This window comes from Lithobates pipiens, unplaced genomic scaffold (genome assembly GCF_037356315.1).
Source record: "Lithobates pipiens isolate NorthernLeopardFrog02 unplaced genomic scaffold, aLitPip1_a1.2 Scaffold_19, whole genome shotgun sequence".
In the NCBI taxonomy this organism is placed as follows: Eukaryota; Metazoa; Chordata; class Amphibia; order Anura; family Ranidae; genus Lithobates; species Lithobates pipiens.
In genome coordinates this window covers 334,664,145-334,681,833 of record NW_027507764.1, presented here as the reverse complement: position 1 = coordinate 334,681,833, position 17,689 = coordinate 334,664,145, and the positions used below count along the sequence as shown (strand labels likewise).

The window sequence follows — 17,689 nt, the reverse complement described above, 5'->3', positions numbered from 1 at the left end:
GGGGCTGAGGACAGGTTTAAATTTTAAAACTAGCTACTTGGTCATCTTCCGTACTATGTCGCATTCGCAGTCTGGTCATCTCCTGTAGTCGCATTCGCAGTCTGGTCATCTCCTGTAGTCGCATTCGCACTCTGGTCATCTCCTGTAGTCGCATTCGCAGTCTGATCATCTCCTGTAGTCGCATTCGCACTCTGGTCATCTCCTGTAGTCGCATTCGCAGTCTGATCATCTCCTGTAGTCGCATTCGCAGTCTGATCATCTCCTGTAGTCGCATTCGCAGTCTGGTCATCTCCTGTAGTCACATTCGCAGTCTGGTCATCTCCTGTAGTCGCATTCGCAGTCTGGTCATCTCCTGTAGTCGCATTCGCACTCTGGTCATCTCCTGTAGTCGCATTCGCAGTCTGATCATCTCCTGTAGTCTCATTCCCGGTCTGGTCATCTCCTGTACTATGTCGCATTCGCAGTCTGGTCATCTCCTGTAGTCGCATTCGCAGTCTGATCATCTCCTGTAGTCGCATTCGCAGTCTGATCATCTCCTGTAGTCGCATTCGCACTCTGGTCATCTCCTGTAGTCGCATTCGCAGTCTGATCATCTCCTGTAGTCGCATTCGCAGTCTGGTCATCTCCTGTAGTCACATTCGCAGTCTGGTCATCTCCTGTAGTCGCATTCGCAGTCTGGTCATCTCCTGTAGTCGCATTCGCACTCTGGTCATCTCCTGTAGTCGCATTCGCAGTCTGATCATCTCCTGTAGTCTCATTCCCGGTCTGGTCATCTCCTGTACTATGTCGCATTCGCAGTCTGGTCATCTCCTGTAGTCGCATTCGCAGTCTGATCATCTCCTGTAGTCGCATTGGCAGTCTGGTCATCTCCTGTAGTCGCATTGGCAGTCTGGTCATCTCCTGTAGTCGCATTGGCAGTCTGGTCATCTCCTGTAGTCGCATTGGCAGTCTGGTCATCTCCTGTAGTCGCATTCTGGTCATCTCCTGTAGTCACATTCGCAGTCTGGTCATCTCCTGTAGTCACATTCGCAGTCTGGTCATCTCCTGTAGTCGCATTCGCAGTCTGGTCATCTCCTGTAGTCGCATTCGCAGTCTGGTCATCTCCTGTAGTCACATTCGCAGTCTGGTCATCTCCTGTAGTCGCATTCGCAGTCTGGTCATCTCCTGTAGTCGCATTCGCAGTCTGGTCATCTCTTGTAGCATGTCGCATTTGCAGTCTGATCATCTCCTGTAGTCTCATTCCCGGTCTGGTCATCTCCTGTAGTCTCATTCCTGGTCTGGTCATCTCCTGTACTATGTCGAATTCGCAGTCTGGTCATCTCCTGTAGTCGCATTCGCAGTCTGGTCATCTCCTGTAGTCGCATTCGCAGTCTGGTCATCTCCTGTAGTCGCATTCGCAGTCTGGTCATCTCTTGTAGCATGTCGCATTTGCAGTCACTGTATTTTATGTGAAATATATATATGCATATGAGCGTATCTTTTTTTTTTTTTGGTGGGGGAGTGGATCTTGGGTGGGAGTTCCCACACTTTTTTCCCCAGGACTTGACCCCTGTTTCCACATGTTACTCAGCACAAGAAATTAGTATAAAGAAAGCGTCTCCACAGACTCCTATGAATTCACGGACAGCTCCTGACTCGCCTCCCCCCTGACATTTGAGGGAGAACAAATACCGGTTACTGCCAAAGTTTCCGTATCAAGTGACAAGGCCCAAACCATGTGACCGAGACATCAGCCAGACTTTCCGGGGAAACCATCCAATGGTCGCCCTGGCAGTGGGCATGCGCTATTGTGATCTATGACAGGAGACGTGTTACGTCAGTCAGGTGCGGTCCGGTGACGCTGTCAACTCCCGGTCATGTGCTAGAATTGCTTTAGTCAGGTGGTGGGTGAGTCGTCGGTGACGTATTCCGGAAGCGTTCTACTGCACGCGGAAGTGACAGAGAAGAGGAGGGTGTTGTTGGACGCTTCCTTACCGGGGTTCTGTGAAGTGGGGGGATTCTTAGGGGAGACGTCACACGACACCGGAAGTAGAGATGGCAGCGAACGGGAATAACCTACAGGTAAGCGGCGGCACTCTCATGGGGCTTCGTACGGGGATTAGAGGTCTTCCTTAATGTGTCACCAGGACCATGGGGGTCTTTTCCTGCAATGCCTTCCTCGTTAGAGTCTACCTAGAGCTCACTGTTTAGGGAATGAGGTGACACTCAGGAAATAGAACTGGATGGTGTCATGTTCTCTGATCCCTGTCCCCAGATATTCCTCTTATAGGTCAGATGTGTATACACTTGTGTTCCATCTCACAACTTGACCTCTGGAAGATATTCCCTTCTACATGACCAGGGCATGTTTTGCTTTTCAGCACTGCGCTGCTTTAACTGGCAATTGGGCGGTCATACACCCCTGTACCCAAATGACATTATATATAACACTTTTTTCATACACATAGATCTTTCTTATGATGGGATTTGATCACCAGTTTTTTTTTTTCTTATTATTATACATGGGGGGAAAAAAACAACGTTTTGAAAAACTTTTTGGAAAAAAAACTTAAATATTTCCTATTATAAAACATTTTCCAATAAAAAATTTCTTCCTAAATGTAGGCCAAACTGTAGTCTGCTACATGTCTAAATCAAAGTGCGTTTTTCAGGACACTGTACTATTGGGGACACTAGTAGAGCCGAGCATCGGTTTCACCCCAAACAGCTTCCGTGCGGGTGTTCGCTGAACACCCAAATTTGCAGGGCGCTCGGTGGGATGTTCGCCACCCGAATGCCCCTCAATACACTGCGTGCTGCACAGTCCATTCTAGGACCTTAATTGGCTGAAGCAATGCACCTGACTGCTGGTCAAGTGCAAGGCTTTGCCCAATCAAGCACAGTTAATAGCTGGTTGTTAAGGAGCAGGCCTGTGTTCTATTGAAAAATGCCTTCCGTTGAATAATGCCTCTGATGATTCTGCATCAAGACAGCGCATGCGCAGATCGGCAGAGGCATTATTTGACGTTATGTAAACAGCGGAGGGAGCATGTACTTGTCAGATTCTGCCCAGTGGTTGAAGGGCGGTTTTTGTGTGTGGGCCACCCACCCTTGGATTCAGGCAAAACCTGCTAAACCCACCCTGCAACACACACACAACCTGCCTCACAACAATGAGGCATAATCTGACAACTACGGTCTTCCTGCGATGTTTGCATAGCGCCTAATAATACCACCTATGATCTGCGCATGCACAGTGTTGACATCCCCTTCAAATCCAAGCCCTTTGGGTCTGCTATGGATTTTAAGGGATAACCCAAGCCAAAATTGAAAGAAAAAAAAAAACATGCCCCCCCTCCCCAAATAGATACCACACCCTTATCTGAGCATGCAGCTCTGCCCTCCCACCCCAAAGCACACCAAGGGCCTCTTCCCCACAACCCTGGGCAGTGATTGTCTGTGGGCAGGGGGCTTATTGGAATAGGATTGTATGGCGTTTCCTTTTCAATTTTTATTGGGTGAACTAGATGGACTTGTCTTTTTTTTTTTCAACATTACTATGTAATCTGGAAGGCCCCCTCCCCCCGTAAATGAGTAGGGGTACAGTACTAGTCAGATGGGGGAACCAGGAAGCACACAGTGATGTATGGGTACATCATTGTGCCCACTTGCATTATATCTACTGTGAGTGTCAGGCAAGCAGTTAAAGTGTATCTAAAGCTACATTTCCACTAGTGCGACTTGTCATGTGACTTAGGACTGCAACATCGCATGAAAAGTTGTACCCCATGATTTTCAATGAGTACCATTTATAGCTGTACGACTTGATGTTGCAGCCACTTCTCTGCACTACTTTGGTCCGACTTTGATGCGACTTGAGGTCTACAGACCTCAAGAATACACAGACGTTGCCTCATGTCTCATCAAAATTGTGCAATAGTGGAAACCTGGCCTAAAGCCAAAATCTTCAAAATCCTTTTCATTGTTATTAGTGAGAAATTATAAAATAACCCTCTCTGTTCATCCAGGTGGTACAAACACAGCATAATCGCATAGTGAAAGTAAAAGTAAAAATACAAACCTTTTTGAGTTATCATCGGAACAGGAATGGAGAGAAAATTATCAAACGGAGACACTTGTTCTTGTTTAAAAGGAGATCCCTTATTATGGAGAGCCCTTCCTTCTAGGGATGCACCGAATGGGTTTTTTGGTGCCGAAACCGATACCGAAAATGAAAAATACACTAGGCCGAAAACCGAAACTGATACCGAAACAGCACCGATACCGAAAATGACTGTTTTTAAAAAATATTTTTATACAGGAGGTGGTCAGAGACTGGGGACATGGTTCAGGAGGTGGTCAGAGACTGGGGACATGGTTCAGGAGGTGGCCAGAGACTGGGGACATGGTTCAGGAGGTGGCCAGAGACTGGGGACATTGTTCAGGAGGTGGCCAGAGACTGGGGACATGGTTCAGGAGGTGGTCAGAGACTGGGGACATGGTTCAGGAGGTGGTCAGAGACTGGGGACATGGTTCAGGAGGTGGCCAGAGACTAGGGACATGGTTCAGGAGGTGGCCAGAGACTGGGGACATGGTTCAGGAGGTGGCCAGAGACTGGGGACATTGTTCAGGAGGTGGCCAGAGACTGGGGACATTGTTCAGGAGGTGGCCAGAGACTGGGGACATGGTTCAGGAGGTGGCCAGAGACTGGGGACATGGTTCAGGAGGTGGCCAGAGACTGGGGACATGGTTCAGGAGGTGGCCAGAGACTGGCGACATGGTAAAAGAGATAAGTGTGGTGTCCCCTCGTGCAGCCAGTAGTGTTTGTGTCCCCTGTGTAGTCAGTGATGCAGAAAGAGAGGAGAGCCACCTCTGCCGTCTGGATCAATAGAGCGCCGGAACATCACAGCTTTAATTTTAATAGCTGTGTGTTCCCCCGTCGCGCGCCATCGCATAAGCCCCTCCCCCTCGTTCGGGGAACTGTGATAGACAGATCACCCGTCCAGGTTTGACGGGGGATCTGTCTATCACAGTTCCCCGGACAAGGGGGAGGGGCTGTATGCGACGGCGCGCGACGGGGGAACACACAGCTATTGAAATTAAAGCTGTGATGTTCCATTTCAATAGCTGTGTGTTCCCCCGTTGCGCGCCGTCGCATACAGCCCCTCCCCCTTGTCTGGGGTACTGTGATGGACAGATCCCTCGTCCAACCTGGACGGGTGATCTGTCTATCACAGTTCCCCGAACGAGGGGGAGGGGCTGTATGCGACGGCGCGCGACGGGGGAACACACAGCTATTAAAATTAAAGCTGTGATGTTCCGGCGCTCTATTGATCCAGACGGCGGAGGCGGCTTTCCTGCGCTATACACCTCCCGTGATGGGCGGCACCAGGGGCGGGGGCGGAGCTCCGCCCCGCCCAGGCCCCGCCCCATTTTCGGCTCAATTATCGGCCGTTTTTTCCTTTCGGCAAATTGCCGAAAGGGCCATTTTCGGCCGATATGTTTCGGCGGCTGAAATTTCGGTGCATCCCTACTTCCTTCACTTCTTGTTGCATTAATGGGACAGAAGTGAAGTTAATTCTTCCCTGTGGGACAAAAAGAAAAAAAAATAACCTTAGAGCTCTTTGAGCCATGTTTTTATTGCGCCCTTCTTATCGCGGAAATAAACCCTCCTATTCTGTTCAGCCAAGGAAGCTATCATCTTAGCCTCTGTTTGATCTGCAGTTGCCATGGTGCTGCACATGTGATCAGTTATGACTAGAGGTCGACCGATGTGGGGTTTTCTCCGGCCAATGCTGATATTTACAAATCACAGTGATGCCGATGGGAGATGCATGACGATTTTTTTTTTTCCCCCCTTCATCTCATAAAATCTAACAGTTAGACCCCTTTCACACTGGGGTGTTATAAAATAGCGCCTGTAAAGTGTCTGCAAAACAGCTCCCCTGCAGCCTCAGTGTGAAAGCCTGAGTGCTTTCACACTAAGGCAATATGCTGGCAGGATGCTAAAAAAAAAAAGTCCTGCAAGCAGCATCTAGATGGTGTATAACGCTCCTCCACTGTTCCTTCCCATTGAAATGAATGGGCACCATTGCCGAAGCGCTTGCAAAAGCGTTTCGGCAGCAGCACTACACGGGTGCATTTAACCCCTTCATCGGCCGCTAGCTGGGTTATAAGCGACCTGCTAGTGGCCGAATACGCTGCTAAAATGATGGTAAATCGCCGCTATAACTAGCAGCGTTTTACCATCAACGCCTTCCCGCTCCATTGTGAAAGCAGCCTTAAGTAATAAGTGATACAGAAAATTTCTTACATTTAAACATTTATTAAACAAAACAAACCTCCGTTTCACGTGTATGTATAATTTAGATTAAAAAAACGATATCTTAAATATTAACCACTTGCCGACCGCCGCACGACGATATACGTCGGCAGAATGGCACGGGCAGGCATATGGGCGTATATATAAGTCCCTGCCTGCCCGCGGGTGGGGGGCCCGATCGGGCCCCCCCCCGGTGCCTGCGGCGGTCGGCATTCCTTCGAGAGCGATCCGGGATGAGGGGGCGGCCATTCATTCATGGCCACCCCCTCGCGATCGCTCTCGACGAATGGAAATCCCCCGTGACATCACTTCCTCTCCTGTAATGTAAACACAGGAGAGGAAGTGATGTATTCTCTCCTCCGTGTCGGTATTTTTCGTTCCGACACGGAGGAGAGCGGATCGGTGAGTTGCACCAACACTCTACACACACAGTAGAACATGCCAGGCACACTCACACCCCCCCCCTTTACCCCCCGATCACCCCCCCAATTACCCCTGCCCCCCAGTCACAGTGACACCAATGTCATTTTTTTTTTTTTTTTTTTTTTTTTTTTTGCATTGGTGTCATTTGTGACTGTAATAACTGTTAAGGCAGTTAGAGTTAGCCCCCTTTAGTTCTAATGTACCCCCCTAACCCCCCCAATAAAGGTTTAACCCCGTGATCACCCCCCGTCGCCAGTGTCACTAAGGCTGGGTTCACATTGCAGCGGTTTATGAGAACGAATGTGATTCGCACCGCACTGCAGTGCAAATCACATCCGATCTCTGTGCGATTCGAGTTCAGCCATTCGCCGCACCCGCCACACCCGCCGCAAATTCGCACGGGACCCTTTTTTTGGCCCGCAGCAGAATCGGATCGCATGGGTGTTCACACCATGCGATCCGAGTTTGCAGATCGCACTGCGATATGCGAACTGATCTGGGGGTGTCAGTAACATTTCACTGACACTCCCAGCAGTTCGCATAGGGCAGTGTGAACTGCCGCCGGGAGGCATGCGATGCGGGAACCCGCCGCGGATTCGCGGCGTTTCCGCATCGCTCCAGTGTGAACCCAGCCTAATAAGCGATCATTTTTCTGATCGCCGTATTAGTGTCACAGGTGACGCTAGTTAGGCAGGTAGGTATTTAGGTTCGCCGCAGCTTTTTATAGCGCCAGGGACCCCCATATACTACCGCATAAAGCCCCCTGATTGCCCCCTAGTTAACCCTTTCACCTGTGATCACCATATAACTGTTACAGGTGACGCTGGTTGGTTAGTTCTTTTTTTATAGTTTCAGGGCACCCGCCATTTATTACCTAATAAAGGTTTAACCCCCTGATCACCCGGCGGGTGTCATTTGTGACTAATAACTGTTAGGGCAGTTAGGGTTAGCCCCCTTTAGTTCTAAGGTACCCCCCTAACCCCCCCAATAAAGGTTTAACCCCGTGATCACCCCCCGTCGCCAGTGTCACTAAGGCTGGGTTCACATTGCAGCGGTTTGAGAACGGATGTGATTCGCACCGCACTGCAGTGCAAATCACATCCGATCTCTGTGCGATTCGAGTTCAGCCATTCGCCGCACCCGCCACACCCGCCGCAAATTCGCACGGGACCCTTTTTTTGGCCCGCAGCAGAACACCCATGCGATCCGAGTTTGCAGATCGCACTGCGATATGCGAACTGATCTGGGGGTGTCAGTAACATTTCACTGACACTCCCAGCAGTTCGCATAGGGCAGTGTGAACTGCCGCCGGGAGGCATGCGATGCGGGAACCCGCCGCGCATTCGTGGCGTTCCCGCATCGCTCCAGTGTGAACCCAGCCTAATAAGCGATCGTTTTTCTGATCGCTGTATTAGTGTCACAGGTGACGCTAGTTAGGCAGGTAGGTATTTAGGTTCGCCGCAGCTTTTTATAGCGCCAGGGACCCCCATATACTACCGCATAAAGCCCCCTGATTGCCCCCTAGTTAACCCTTTCACCAGTGATCACCATATAACTGTTACAGGTGACGCTGGTTGGTTAGTTATTTTTTTATAGTTTCAGGGCACCCGCCATTTATTACCTAGTCTCACTAGTGTACCCCTAAATTTAGGGGTGTCTACTTTCCAAAATGGGGTCATTTGGGGGGGGTTTGTGCCATCTTGGCATTTTATGGCCTTCAAAACTGTAACGCCCTTAGAAAGCCTGAAGGCGGTGCTTGGTTTTCGGGGCCCCGTACGCGGCTAGGCTCCCAAAAAGTCCCACATATGTGGTATCCCCGTACTCAGGAGAAGCAGCAGAATTTATTTTGGGGTGTCATTTCACATATGCCCATGGCATGTGTGAGCAATATATCATTTAGTGACAACTTTGTGAAAAAAAAAAAAAAAAAAAAAAAGTTTGTAATTTTCCCGCAACTTGTGGCAAAATATAAAATATTCCATGAACTCAACATGCCTCTCAGCAAATAGCTTGGGGTGTCTACTTTCTAAAATGGGGTCATTTGTGGGGGTTTTGTGCCATCTTGGCATTTTATGGCCTTCAAAACTGTAATAGGTAGTGAGAAGTGAACTCAAAAATTTACGCCCTTAGAAAGCCTGAAGGCGGTGCTTGGTTTTCGGGGCCCCGTACGCGGCTAGGCTCCCAAAAAGTCCCACATATGTGGTATCCCCGTACTCAGGAGAAGCAGCAGAATTTATTTTGGGGTGTCATTTCACATACGCCCATAGCATGTGTGAGCAATATATCATTTAGTGACAACTTTGTGTAAAAAAAAAAAAAAAAAAAATTTTTTTTTGTCATTATTCAATCGCTTGAGGCAAAAAAATAAAATATTCAATGGGCTCAACATGCCTCTTATCAATTTCCTTAGGGGGTCTACTTTCCAAAATGGGGTCATTTGGGGGGGTTTTGTACTGCCCTGCCATTTTAGCACCTCAAGAAATGAGATAGGCAGTCGTAAACTAAAAGCTGCGTAAATTCCAGAAAACGTACCTTAGTTTGTAGATGTGACAACTTTTGCGCAAACCAATAAATATACAATTATTGACTTTTTTTTTTACCAAAGACATGTGGCTGAATACATTTTGGCCTAAATGTATGACTAAAATTGAGTTTATTGGATTTTTCTAATAACAAAAAGTAGAAAATATCATTTTTTTCAAAATTTGCGGTCTTTTTACGTTTATATCGCAAAAAATAAAAATCGCAGAGGCAATCAAATACCATCAAAAGAAAGCTCTATTTGTGGGAAGAAAAGGACGCAAATTTTGTTTGGGTACAACATTGCATGACCGCGCAATTACCAGTTAAAGCAGCGCAGTGCCAAAGTGTAAAAAGACCTCTGGTCATTTACCAGCAAAATGGTCCGGTCTGAAAGTGGTTAAATACACAAAAACAGGTAATAAAACTTTTGGACGAAAAATTTGCTAACTTTACTGTTTTTATTTTATTTTTATTTTTTTATTCATTTGTGAATTTTTTCCCAAAAAATTGCGCTTGAAAGATGACTGCGCAAATGCCGTGTGACATAAAATATTGCGACAGCCACTATTTTATTCCCTAAGGTCTCTGCTAAAAAAGATAGATAGATAGATAGATAGATTCTAAGTGATTTTCTAGCAGAAAATACAGGATTTTTACTTGTAAGCAATAAATGTCAGAAAAGATTTAGTCTTTAAAGTTGTTGTAAACCCTTACAAACCACTTTGACCTACAGGTAAGCCTAGATTAAGGCTCACCTGTAGGTCCAAGAAATATCTCCTAAACCTACACGGTTTAGGAGATATTTACTAAAAGACATGCACCGCTGTCTATGGCGCACAGACACACTATCACTGTTAGCAGCATGCCACTGGTAATGGCGATATGCCATTAGTGACTGCTCCCATGCGCATGCGCGGGAGTGAAGTTATCGATGCTCCGGCGCTCTGAGTGGGCGGAGCAGCGACACCCGGAAGAAGATGGATGCTCTGAACTACAGGGGTCAGCGGTGATATCGCTGGCTCCTGTGTCAGGTAAGTGACACATAATGGGCTACTACGCAATGCATAATAGCCCATTATGCTTTACCTTTGCAAGGAGACGAAGAAGTAGTAAACCCATTAGGGTTTACTTCCTCTTTGTTTCCCTGCAAGTGCAAAGCATAATGGGCTACTATGCATCACTTTCCTGACACAGACGCCTGCGATATCCCCGATTTCCTCGCTGGCTGGAAGCGTCAATCTTCCATCCGGGGACGCGGACTCCGGCTCGTGACTGGCCGGAGTCGCGTGACGTCACTCATGCGCGTGGAAGCCACTATTCACGCCATGTCCTTTAATGAAAACGGCACGCCGTGACTCTTCTAAAGTGTGCATGCATCGAATACATCGCCGCATGCGCAGAAGGAATCCTCGTACAGGGAATCGTAAATCTCTCCTAAACCATGTTGGTTTAGGAGATATTTACAGCACCTGCAGGTAAGCCTTAATCTAGGGTTTTAAGGGTTTACAACCACTTTAAATGGTTAGTCCATTGATAAGTATAAACATTGTATCTCTTTAGCTTCTTTTCTCAGACTGGGCGGGCTGCCCAGATAGTTGAGACAAGTCTCTTGCATTGACTTCTATTACAGAAGTTATTTGCAAGTCTCACTGAAGTTTTAAATCTGCTTTTTTTTTTTTTATCAGCACAATCGACGATGCAGATTAATCAAAAATATGCCAAATATCGGCTGATATATTGGTCGACCTATAGTTATGACCACAGCCGTTTCATGGCATGACTGCAGTTACATTGATAGGTTTAGTTGCACTTTAACTTAAGTAAATGAAGTGTGATGTCACTTCTGGGGGGGGGGGGGGGGGTGCTGTGATAGTGTAGTTCGAGCTGCGCTGCCATTGCCACAAGCTTTAATAGCGTGGGGAAAAAATTGCATGCCTCCCATCATGGAACCTCAAGAAGAAGCAAGCAGTGAGTCCTACCTATGTGGCCCTGCTTAGTGTTGTGGTTTCATTGGGGCTAATTGGCAGGGTCTGGATGTCATATGGAGTTGGGAGGGAGGGGGGCACTTCCCTTCCTTGATATATCTTATTTTAGTGGGCTGCAGTTAGCTTCTGTCTGCTTATTATTTCATAGATGGCTTCTATGGATCCTTTTTATACTCAACTTTTTGCTGGGTACATGAGACTTCTGCCTTAAAGGATTTTTTTGGACATCATGAGATCCAAGATGGTTTCCACCGTTTTTTATTTTATTTATTTATTTATTTTTTGTGTCCTTTCGTATTACTTGTCTTCCACATCACATCTCAATCTGGACTGTCTGCCTTTGGATGCCAATTCCTCAGTTGTGGTCCCTTGTTTGGGGTCAGCTTTCATGGCTAGAAATGTTGTTTTCTGTCTTGAACACATCTCATAGCACCTGGCCCGGGGTGCCACAGCTGAACAACTGCTGTATTCTCTGTTGGTAGTGGGTGAAACTATGGCCTACGTAGCAGTGGAGTTCATTAAGCTAGGTCTGCAGCATTATTCAATTAAGCCAGGACCAGGCTTGGAAGGCAATTAGTCAGAAGTTACTTGACAAGAGGATACGAGTATGCATTCTTCTCTTTATTTGTTTTTGTTAAAGGCCCACCAAGGTCTACTCGGCAGAGAAGTAAAACTTTGGCACAGATACCAAGTGATATCATAAGTGTGGCACTGGGGGATGGCTGTCCCCTTCCCCCACAAATCTTTTTTATAAAGAGACTGCTGAAAAATCCAGAGAATGCCCTGATGGCACTGCATTCCGATTCAGTCTTTTGCCCATCAAGACATAATTGTTCCTGTTCTGGAAGATCAGCCTTTTCAGGGATTTCACTCATGCGTTTCTAGTTCCAAAGCCATCAGGGAAATACAGGATTAAAATAAACTTGAGGAAGCTGAGCAGGTATCTGCAGTACAGAAAATTCAGAATGGAAAACATTTACTTGGTCAGTAAGACCCTTCTATAAGGCCCCATTCACACCTGAGCATAGCGTTTTCAGGCAGAAACTCAGGATTATGCAGCTTTTTTTTTTTTTTTTTTACCGTGATTTTCTGCAGGGCAAAAGGTCACCAATTTAAAAAGAAGAAAAACTCTGCCCGATTTGAGCGACAAAACTTGTTTGAGCTTCAGGCGTTCGGCTTTAGGCGACTTGGAATAGAGATGTGAACCATCTCCATTGAGAATAATAGATTTTTTTTTTTTTTTCCCCTCCAGCGTTTTGTAGCTTCAGGCTTCAAGCTACAAAACGCTCAGGTGTGAATGGGGCCTAAGAGGTTTATGATCCCCCTAAACCTAAAGGATGCATTTTGCATGTCCTAATCCATCCCACTTATCAGTGTTTTCTTAGTTTTGCTGTTTTTAGATCAAAAGATTTATTGGCAGCTCCAAGGATTCTCATCAAGATCATACAAGGCTCCTCAGACTCCAGAAGATTTTTTTTTAAATCCCTTACCTAGTTGATATTCTGCTATACGCCCCAATAAAACAGAATGTTTTGGAAGTTCTCCTTCTCGTGCAGTGGTGTATTTAGGTCTTGTGCTGCCCTATGCCTAACTAAACTCATGCACCCCCTAATTTAAATATGATCCACTCCTTCCTGGCAAGGCTACACCCCCTACTGTCTTAAGACCCGCCCAGCCGTGCAGCCCACAACAGAGTATAATGGGCCCTGGAGGGGGGGGGGGGGTGTCTCTTTCTAACAGTGTCCATTAGAAAGTCTTTGTTAGAGAGAGAGACCCCACCCTTCCAAGACCCATTGGAGAATTCAAAGGGGTCTAATGGGACCCGGAGGGGGCGTCTCTAACAGAGGCCCTTTCAGTGTCGATTAAAGAGTCTGTTAGAGTCCCCTCCCCATCCCATTAGAGATTGAAAAGATGTATAATGGGACCTGGAGGGGTCTCTTCCTAACAGTGTACAGTGAACATCTTCATTCACTCTGGTCCTCATGGGACCCCCTCCTTGTACCTTGACTCTCACCCCTGCCCCAGCCTCTCACAAAGTAAAAAAATAAAACTGGCACTGTGAAGCGCTCTTCTTACCTTAACTATGGGTACTGTAGCTGTGACTGGCTCCTGTGTCCTCTGTGATTAGCCCATGTGGATGGGTCACCCTGGCTGTGCTGTGGCTGGGTCACCATGGCTGGCTGGCTCCTGTTGTGGCTGGCTGGTTTCCTGGTGTGGGTGGGTTACCCTGGGAGGCTGGCTGTCAACCTGGCCGTGCTGTGGGTGGGTCACTGTAGGTGGCTGGCTGACACCCTGCTGCCGGTGGCTGGCCTGGCTCCCTGCTGTAGGTCAGTGGGTGGGTGGCTGGCAGGCACGGTGCACCCTGCTGTGGCTGACAGAGAGGGGAGGGTGCTGGCTTACAGAGAGGCATGGGATGATAGAGAGGGGCTGACTGACAGAGAGGGTCACTTCTTCAGTGAGTGGTCTGGTTTCAGATGTCTCAGCGGCGGATTTGCCACAAGATCACTTTTAGCGGCCGGAGAGGGGAGGCCCCCCCCCCCCCCCCCCCCCCCGGTGCCCTCCGCTGCTTAGCTGAGCCATCCGATCCTTCTCCCAGTTTAGGTATGGAGCTGAGTGAGGGGAAGATGGCTCCCACCATTTTCTATTACAAGGGGTGTTTACGTTCCTTGTAATTAGGGATGCACCGAATGATGTTGTTGTTTTTTTTTTTTTTTTTTTTTTTTTTATTATTTTTTTTTTTTTTTTTTGGTGCCAAAACTGATACCGAAAATGAAAAATACACTGGGCTGAAAACTGATACTGAAGGTGACTTTATAAAAAAAAAATTTTTTTATACAGGAGAGGGTCAGAGACTGGGGACGTGGTACAGGAGAGGGTCAGAGACTGGGGACGTGGTACAGGAGAGGGTCAGAGACTGGGGACGTGGTACAGGAGAGGGTCAGAGACTGGGGACGTGGTACAGGAGAGGGTCAGAGACTGGGGACGTGGTACAGGAGAGGGTCAGAGACTGGGGACGTGGTACAGGAGAGGGTCAGAGACTGGGGACGTGGTACAGGAGAGGGTCAGAGACTGGGGACGTGGTACAGGAGATCAGTGCAGCCTCACCAGTGTCCCCCGTTGCAGCCAGCCAGTGTCCCCCATTGTCAGAGACTGGGGACATGGTACAAGAGATCAATGCAGCCTCGCCAGTGACCCCCCCGGTGCAGCTGGCCAGTGCAGGGGAGGAGAGCCGCTGCTGCTGCCTGGCTGATTAGAGCGCCGAGAACATCACAGATTTCATTTCAATAGCTCTGTGTTCCCCGCCACGCGCCATCACAGCCCCTCCTCATTATCCGGGCACTTTTGATAGACAGATCATCCACCCAATCCTGGTGCATCCCTACTTGTAATAGGAGTAAAGGTGACACAAATTTTTTCTTTTATTTTTTTAGAAAGAACAGTGTAAAAATAAAAAGCAAAATAAATAAGAAAAAAATAGACCTCCTCTGTAACTCAAAACATGCCAGCTGTAAAAATAAATTTAAATGTCGCCTAAAGAGATTTTTTAAGGGTAAAAGTTTGTCACCATTCCATGAGCGGGTGCAATTTTGAAGCGTGACATGTTGGGTATCGATTTACGTAAAATTATCATTCACAATATAAAAATTTGGGCTAACTTTTCTGTTGTCATATTTTTTAATGCAAAAAAGTGTACTTTTTCCAAGAAAAGTGCTCTTGTAATGCCCTTTACACACGGCCAGACATACCGACGGCAAAATCCATCTGATTTTTATTAATTTTTTTCCGACGGATTTTGTGATTTTGCATACACACAGTCACACAAAGTTGTCAGAAAATCTGATCGTTCAGAACGAGGTGACGTATGACAGGACTATAAAGAGACCAGTAGCCAATAGCTTTACTCTCGTTATTTATTCTCAGCGTGTGTGGCACTTTGTGCGCCGGAATTGTCTACACGCGATTGGAATTTAAACAATCTGATTTTGTTGTTGGAAAATTTTAGATCCAGATCTAAAACTGTGTGTCAGAAATTCTGACGGAAAAAGTTCAATGGAGCCCACACATGATCGGAATGTCCGACAACACAGTCCGATAATTTTTAGTCGGAAAGTCCGACCGTGTGTACAGGGTATAAGACTGCTGTGTGACAGAGTATTGCAACGACTGCCATTTTATTCTCTAGGGAGTTGGGGAAAAAAAAAGTGTGTGTGTGTTTGGGGCTTCTAAGTAAATTTTCTAGCAAACAAAAATGATTTTAACTTGTAAACACCAATTCTCAGAACGGGGCTTGGTCCTTAAAGTGGGAGTCCGCGTTTTTTTTTTTTTTTTTTTTTTTTTTTTTCTTTAAAGCCAGCAGCTACAAATACTGCAGCTGCTGACTTTTAAAATAGTGACACTTACCTGTCCAGCGTGCCCGCGATGTCGGCACCCGAAGCCGATCTCTCGATCGTCTCTCGGGTGCTGCCGCCACCATCTTGTGTATGGGAATCAGGAAGTGGAGCCTTTCGGCTTCATTTCCCGGTTTCCTACTGCACATGCGCGAGTCGTGCTGCGCAATAAGGATGGACCCGCTGCCTCTGGGAACTGTGTGTTTCCCAGCAGGCAGCGGGGGACTTTCGGAAAGGGGCGTAATCTACGCCCCTTTCCGCAGAGAGCTATCCCGGAAGTGGGTGCAGATACCTGTACTGTACAGGTACCTGCACCCCCCTCCCCCCTGAAAGGTGCCAATTGTGGCGCCGGAAGGGGGGGGGGAGGGTTCCGATGAGCGGAAGGTCCACTTTAGGGTGGACCTCCGCTTTAAGTGGTTAATTTACATATATAAAAACACATAATGCAGCTATTTAACATTTCTTTGTTTAAAAAAAATAAATAAAAAATCTTTGCCTACAAATATGCTTTAAGCACAGAGAACTCCATGCGACACCACAGGCTCCACACCATGGACTTTATTTTATGATTTGTAAAATGCAAGCAGCAAACGCTGCAGTGCCCAGCATTTAGTGGTATGCACTCTCAACTAAATAAATCAGGCTATTAGTTGTCCATTTTTCTGCATTGGGTTTAGAGGTGTTAAAATGGTTGTAAACCCTTTACAACCACTTTAAACTACAGGCAAGCTTATCATTAGGCTTTCCTGTAGCTGCACTGGATATCTCCTAAACCTGCACAGTTTAGGGGATATCCCTGTATGCGCCGACATCGCGCGGCACATGCGCACTTAAGCCAACTAAAGCAACATCAGTTTCATGCCATTGCTTCAGTTGTACTGTACTGACAGATCATACAAGATCTGATCGGTAGACATTACTTTATGTATGTAGATACTTGTACGAACAAGTGTGTTTGCATTGGATGCATGTACTTGTATTTATGGCAAAGATAGTAGTAGCGTAGCATTTTTAGAACCAGGTCGGGGGGAGGAATAGGAAATAGTGACCAGCGTGAAGATTTTCAAACTGCCCAATAAATTTGCCCATATTTTATTATGACGCCATTGGAGATTCCCCTTCACTTCAGTGACGACCACATCCCTGCAAGTGAGGGAAACTCTCACCTTTAGGGTTATATAGGGAATTTAAAACCTATCCATATACATATCTATTTTTGTCTGGAGCTAAAAGTAACCTTTTTGATTTTAGTACAGTTGCAGTGTTTACTGAATAACATTTGTGGCTCACTGAATTCCTTCACTTGTTTCCTAGAATTTCTCAAATTCCCTCCACTGTTTGTATAGCATTCTGAGTTTGATTTACTAACCTGCCCTTCATAGTTGGAACCTGGTTGCTGTAGTCCTCCGCACTTCACTTACACAAGTTAGTTTTCCATTCTGATCAATGGAAAAAATAAGAAATAGCCTTTCTCCAGGGCTTACATGCCATATGTATAGAGTTAATGTAATACCTTTTCCCCCTCACTGTATTTGATCCCCTACTGCTTGTGTATGTTTGCCCACTGACAAAAATGATCAATCTACAATTTTTAATGGTAGCTTTTTTTTTTAACTGTGAGAGACAGAATAACAATAAATATCCATTTTAATGAGTGAAATAAGTATTTTATCCCTTATCAATCATCAAGATTTCTGGCTCCCAGGTTTCTTCTATAAAGGTAACAAGCTGAGATTAGAGCACTCTCTTAAAGGGAGTGCTCCTAATCTCAGCTTGTTAACTGTATAAAATACTCCTGTCTACAGAAGCAGTCAATCGGAATCCAATCTCTCCAGCATGGCCAAGACAAAAAGAGCTGCCCACGGATATCAGGGACAAGATTGTAGACCTACACAAGGCTAGAATGGGCTTACAAGACCATCGCTAAGAAGTTTGGTGAGAGGGTGACAACAGTTGGTGCGATTATTCGCAGATGGAAGAAACAAAAAATAACTGTCAATCTCCTTTGATCTGGGGCTCCATGCAGATCTCACCTCATGGAGTTTCAATGATCATGAGAATGGTGAGGA

The 17,689-nt window shown here is 46.6% G+C and overlaps 1 protein-coding gene across 1 annotated transcript in view; it reads left to right on the top strand.

Annotated features, from left to right (window-relative positions):
• The first annotated feature begins 1,822 nt into the window (after positions 1-1,822).
• Positions 1,823-17,689, top strand: part of LOC143996803 (vacuolar protein sorting-associated protein 4B) — a 55,756-nt gene continuing 39,889 nt past the window's right edge. Inside the window, exon 1 of the mRNA XM_077492080.1 lies at positions 1,823-2,061. Coding sequence (XP_077348206.1) covers positions 2,035-2,061 — 27 coding nt within the window. The 5' untranslated portion in view covers positions 1,823-2,034. The remainder of the gene's footprint in view (positions 2,062-17,689) is intronic.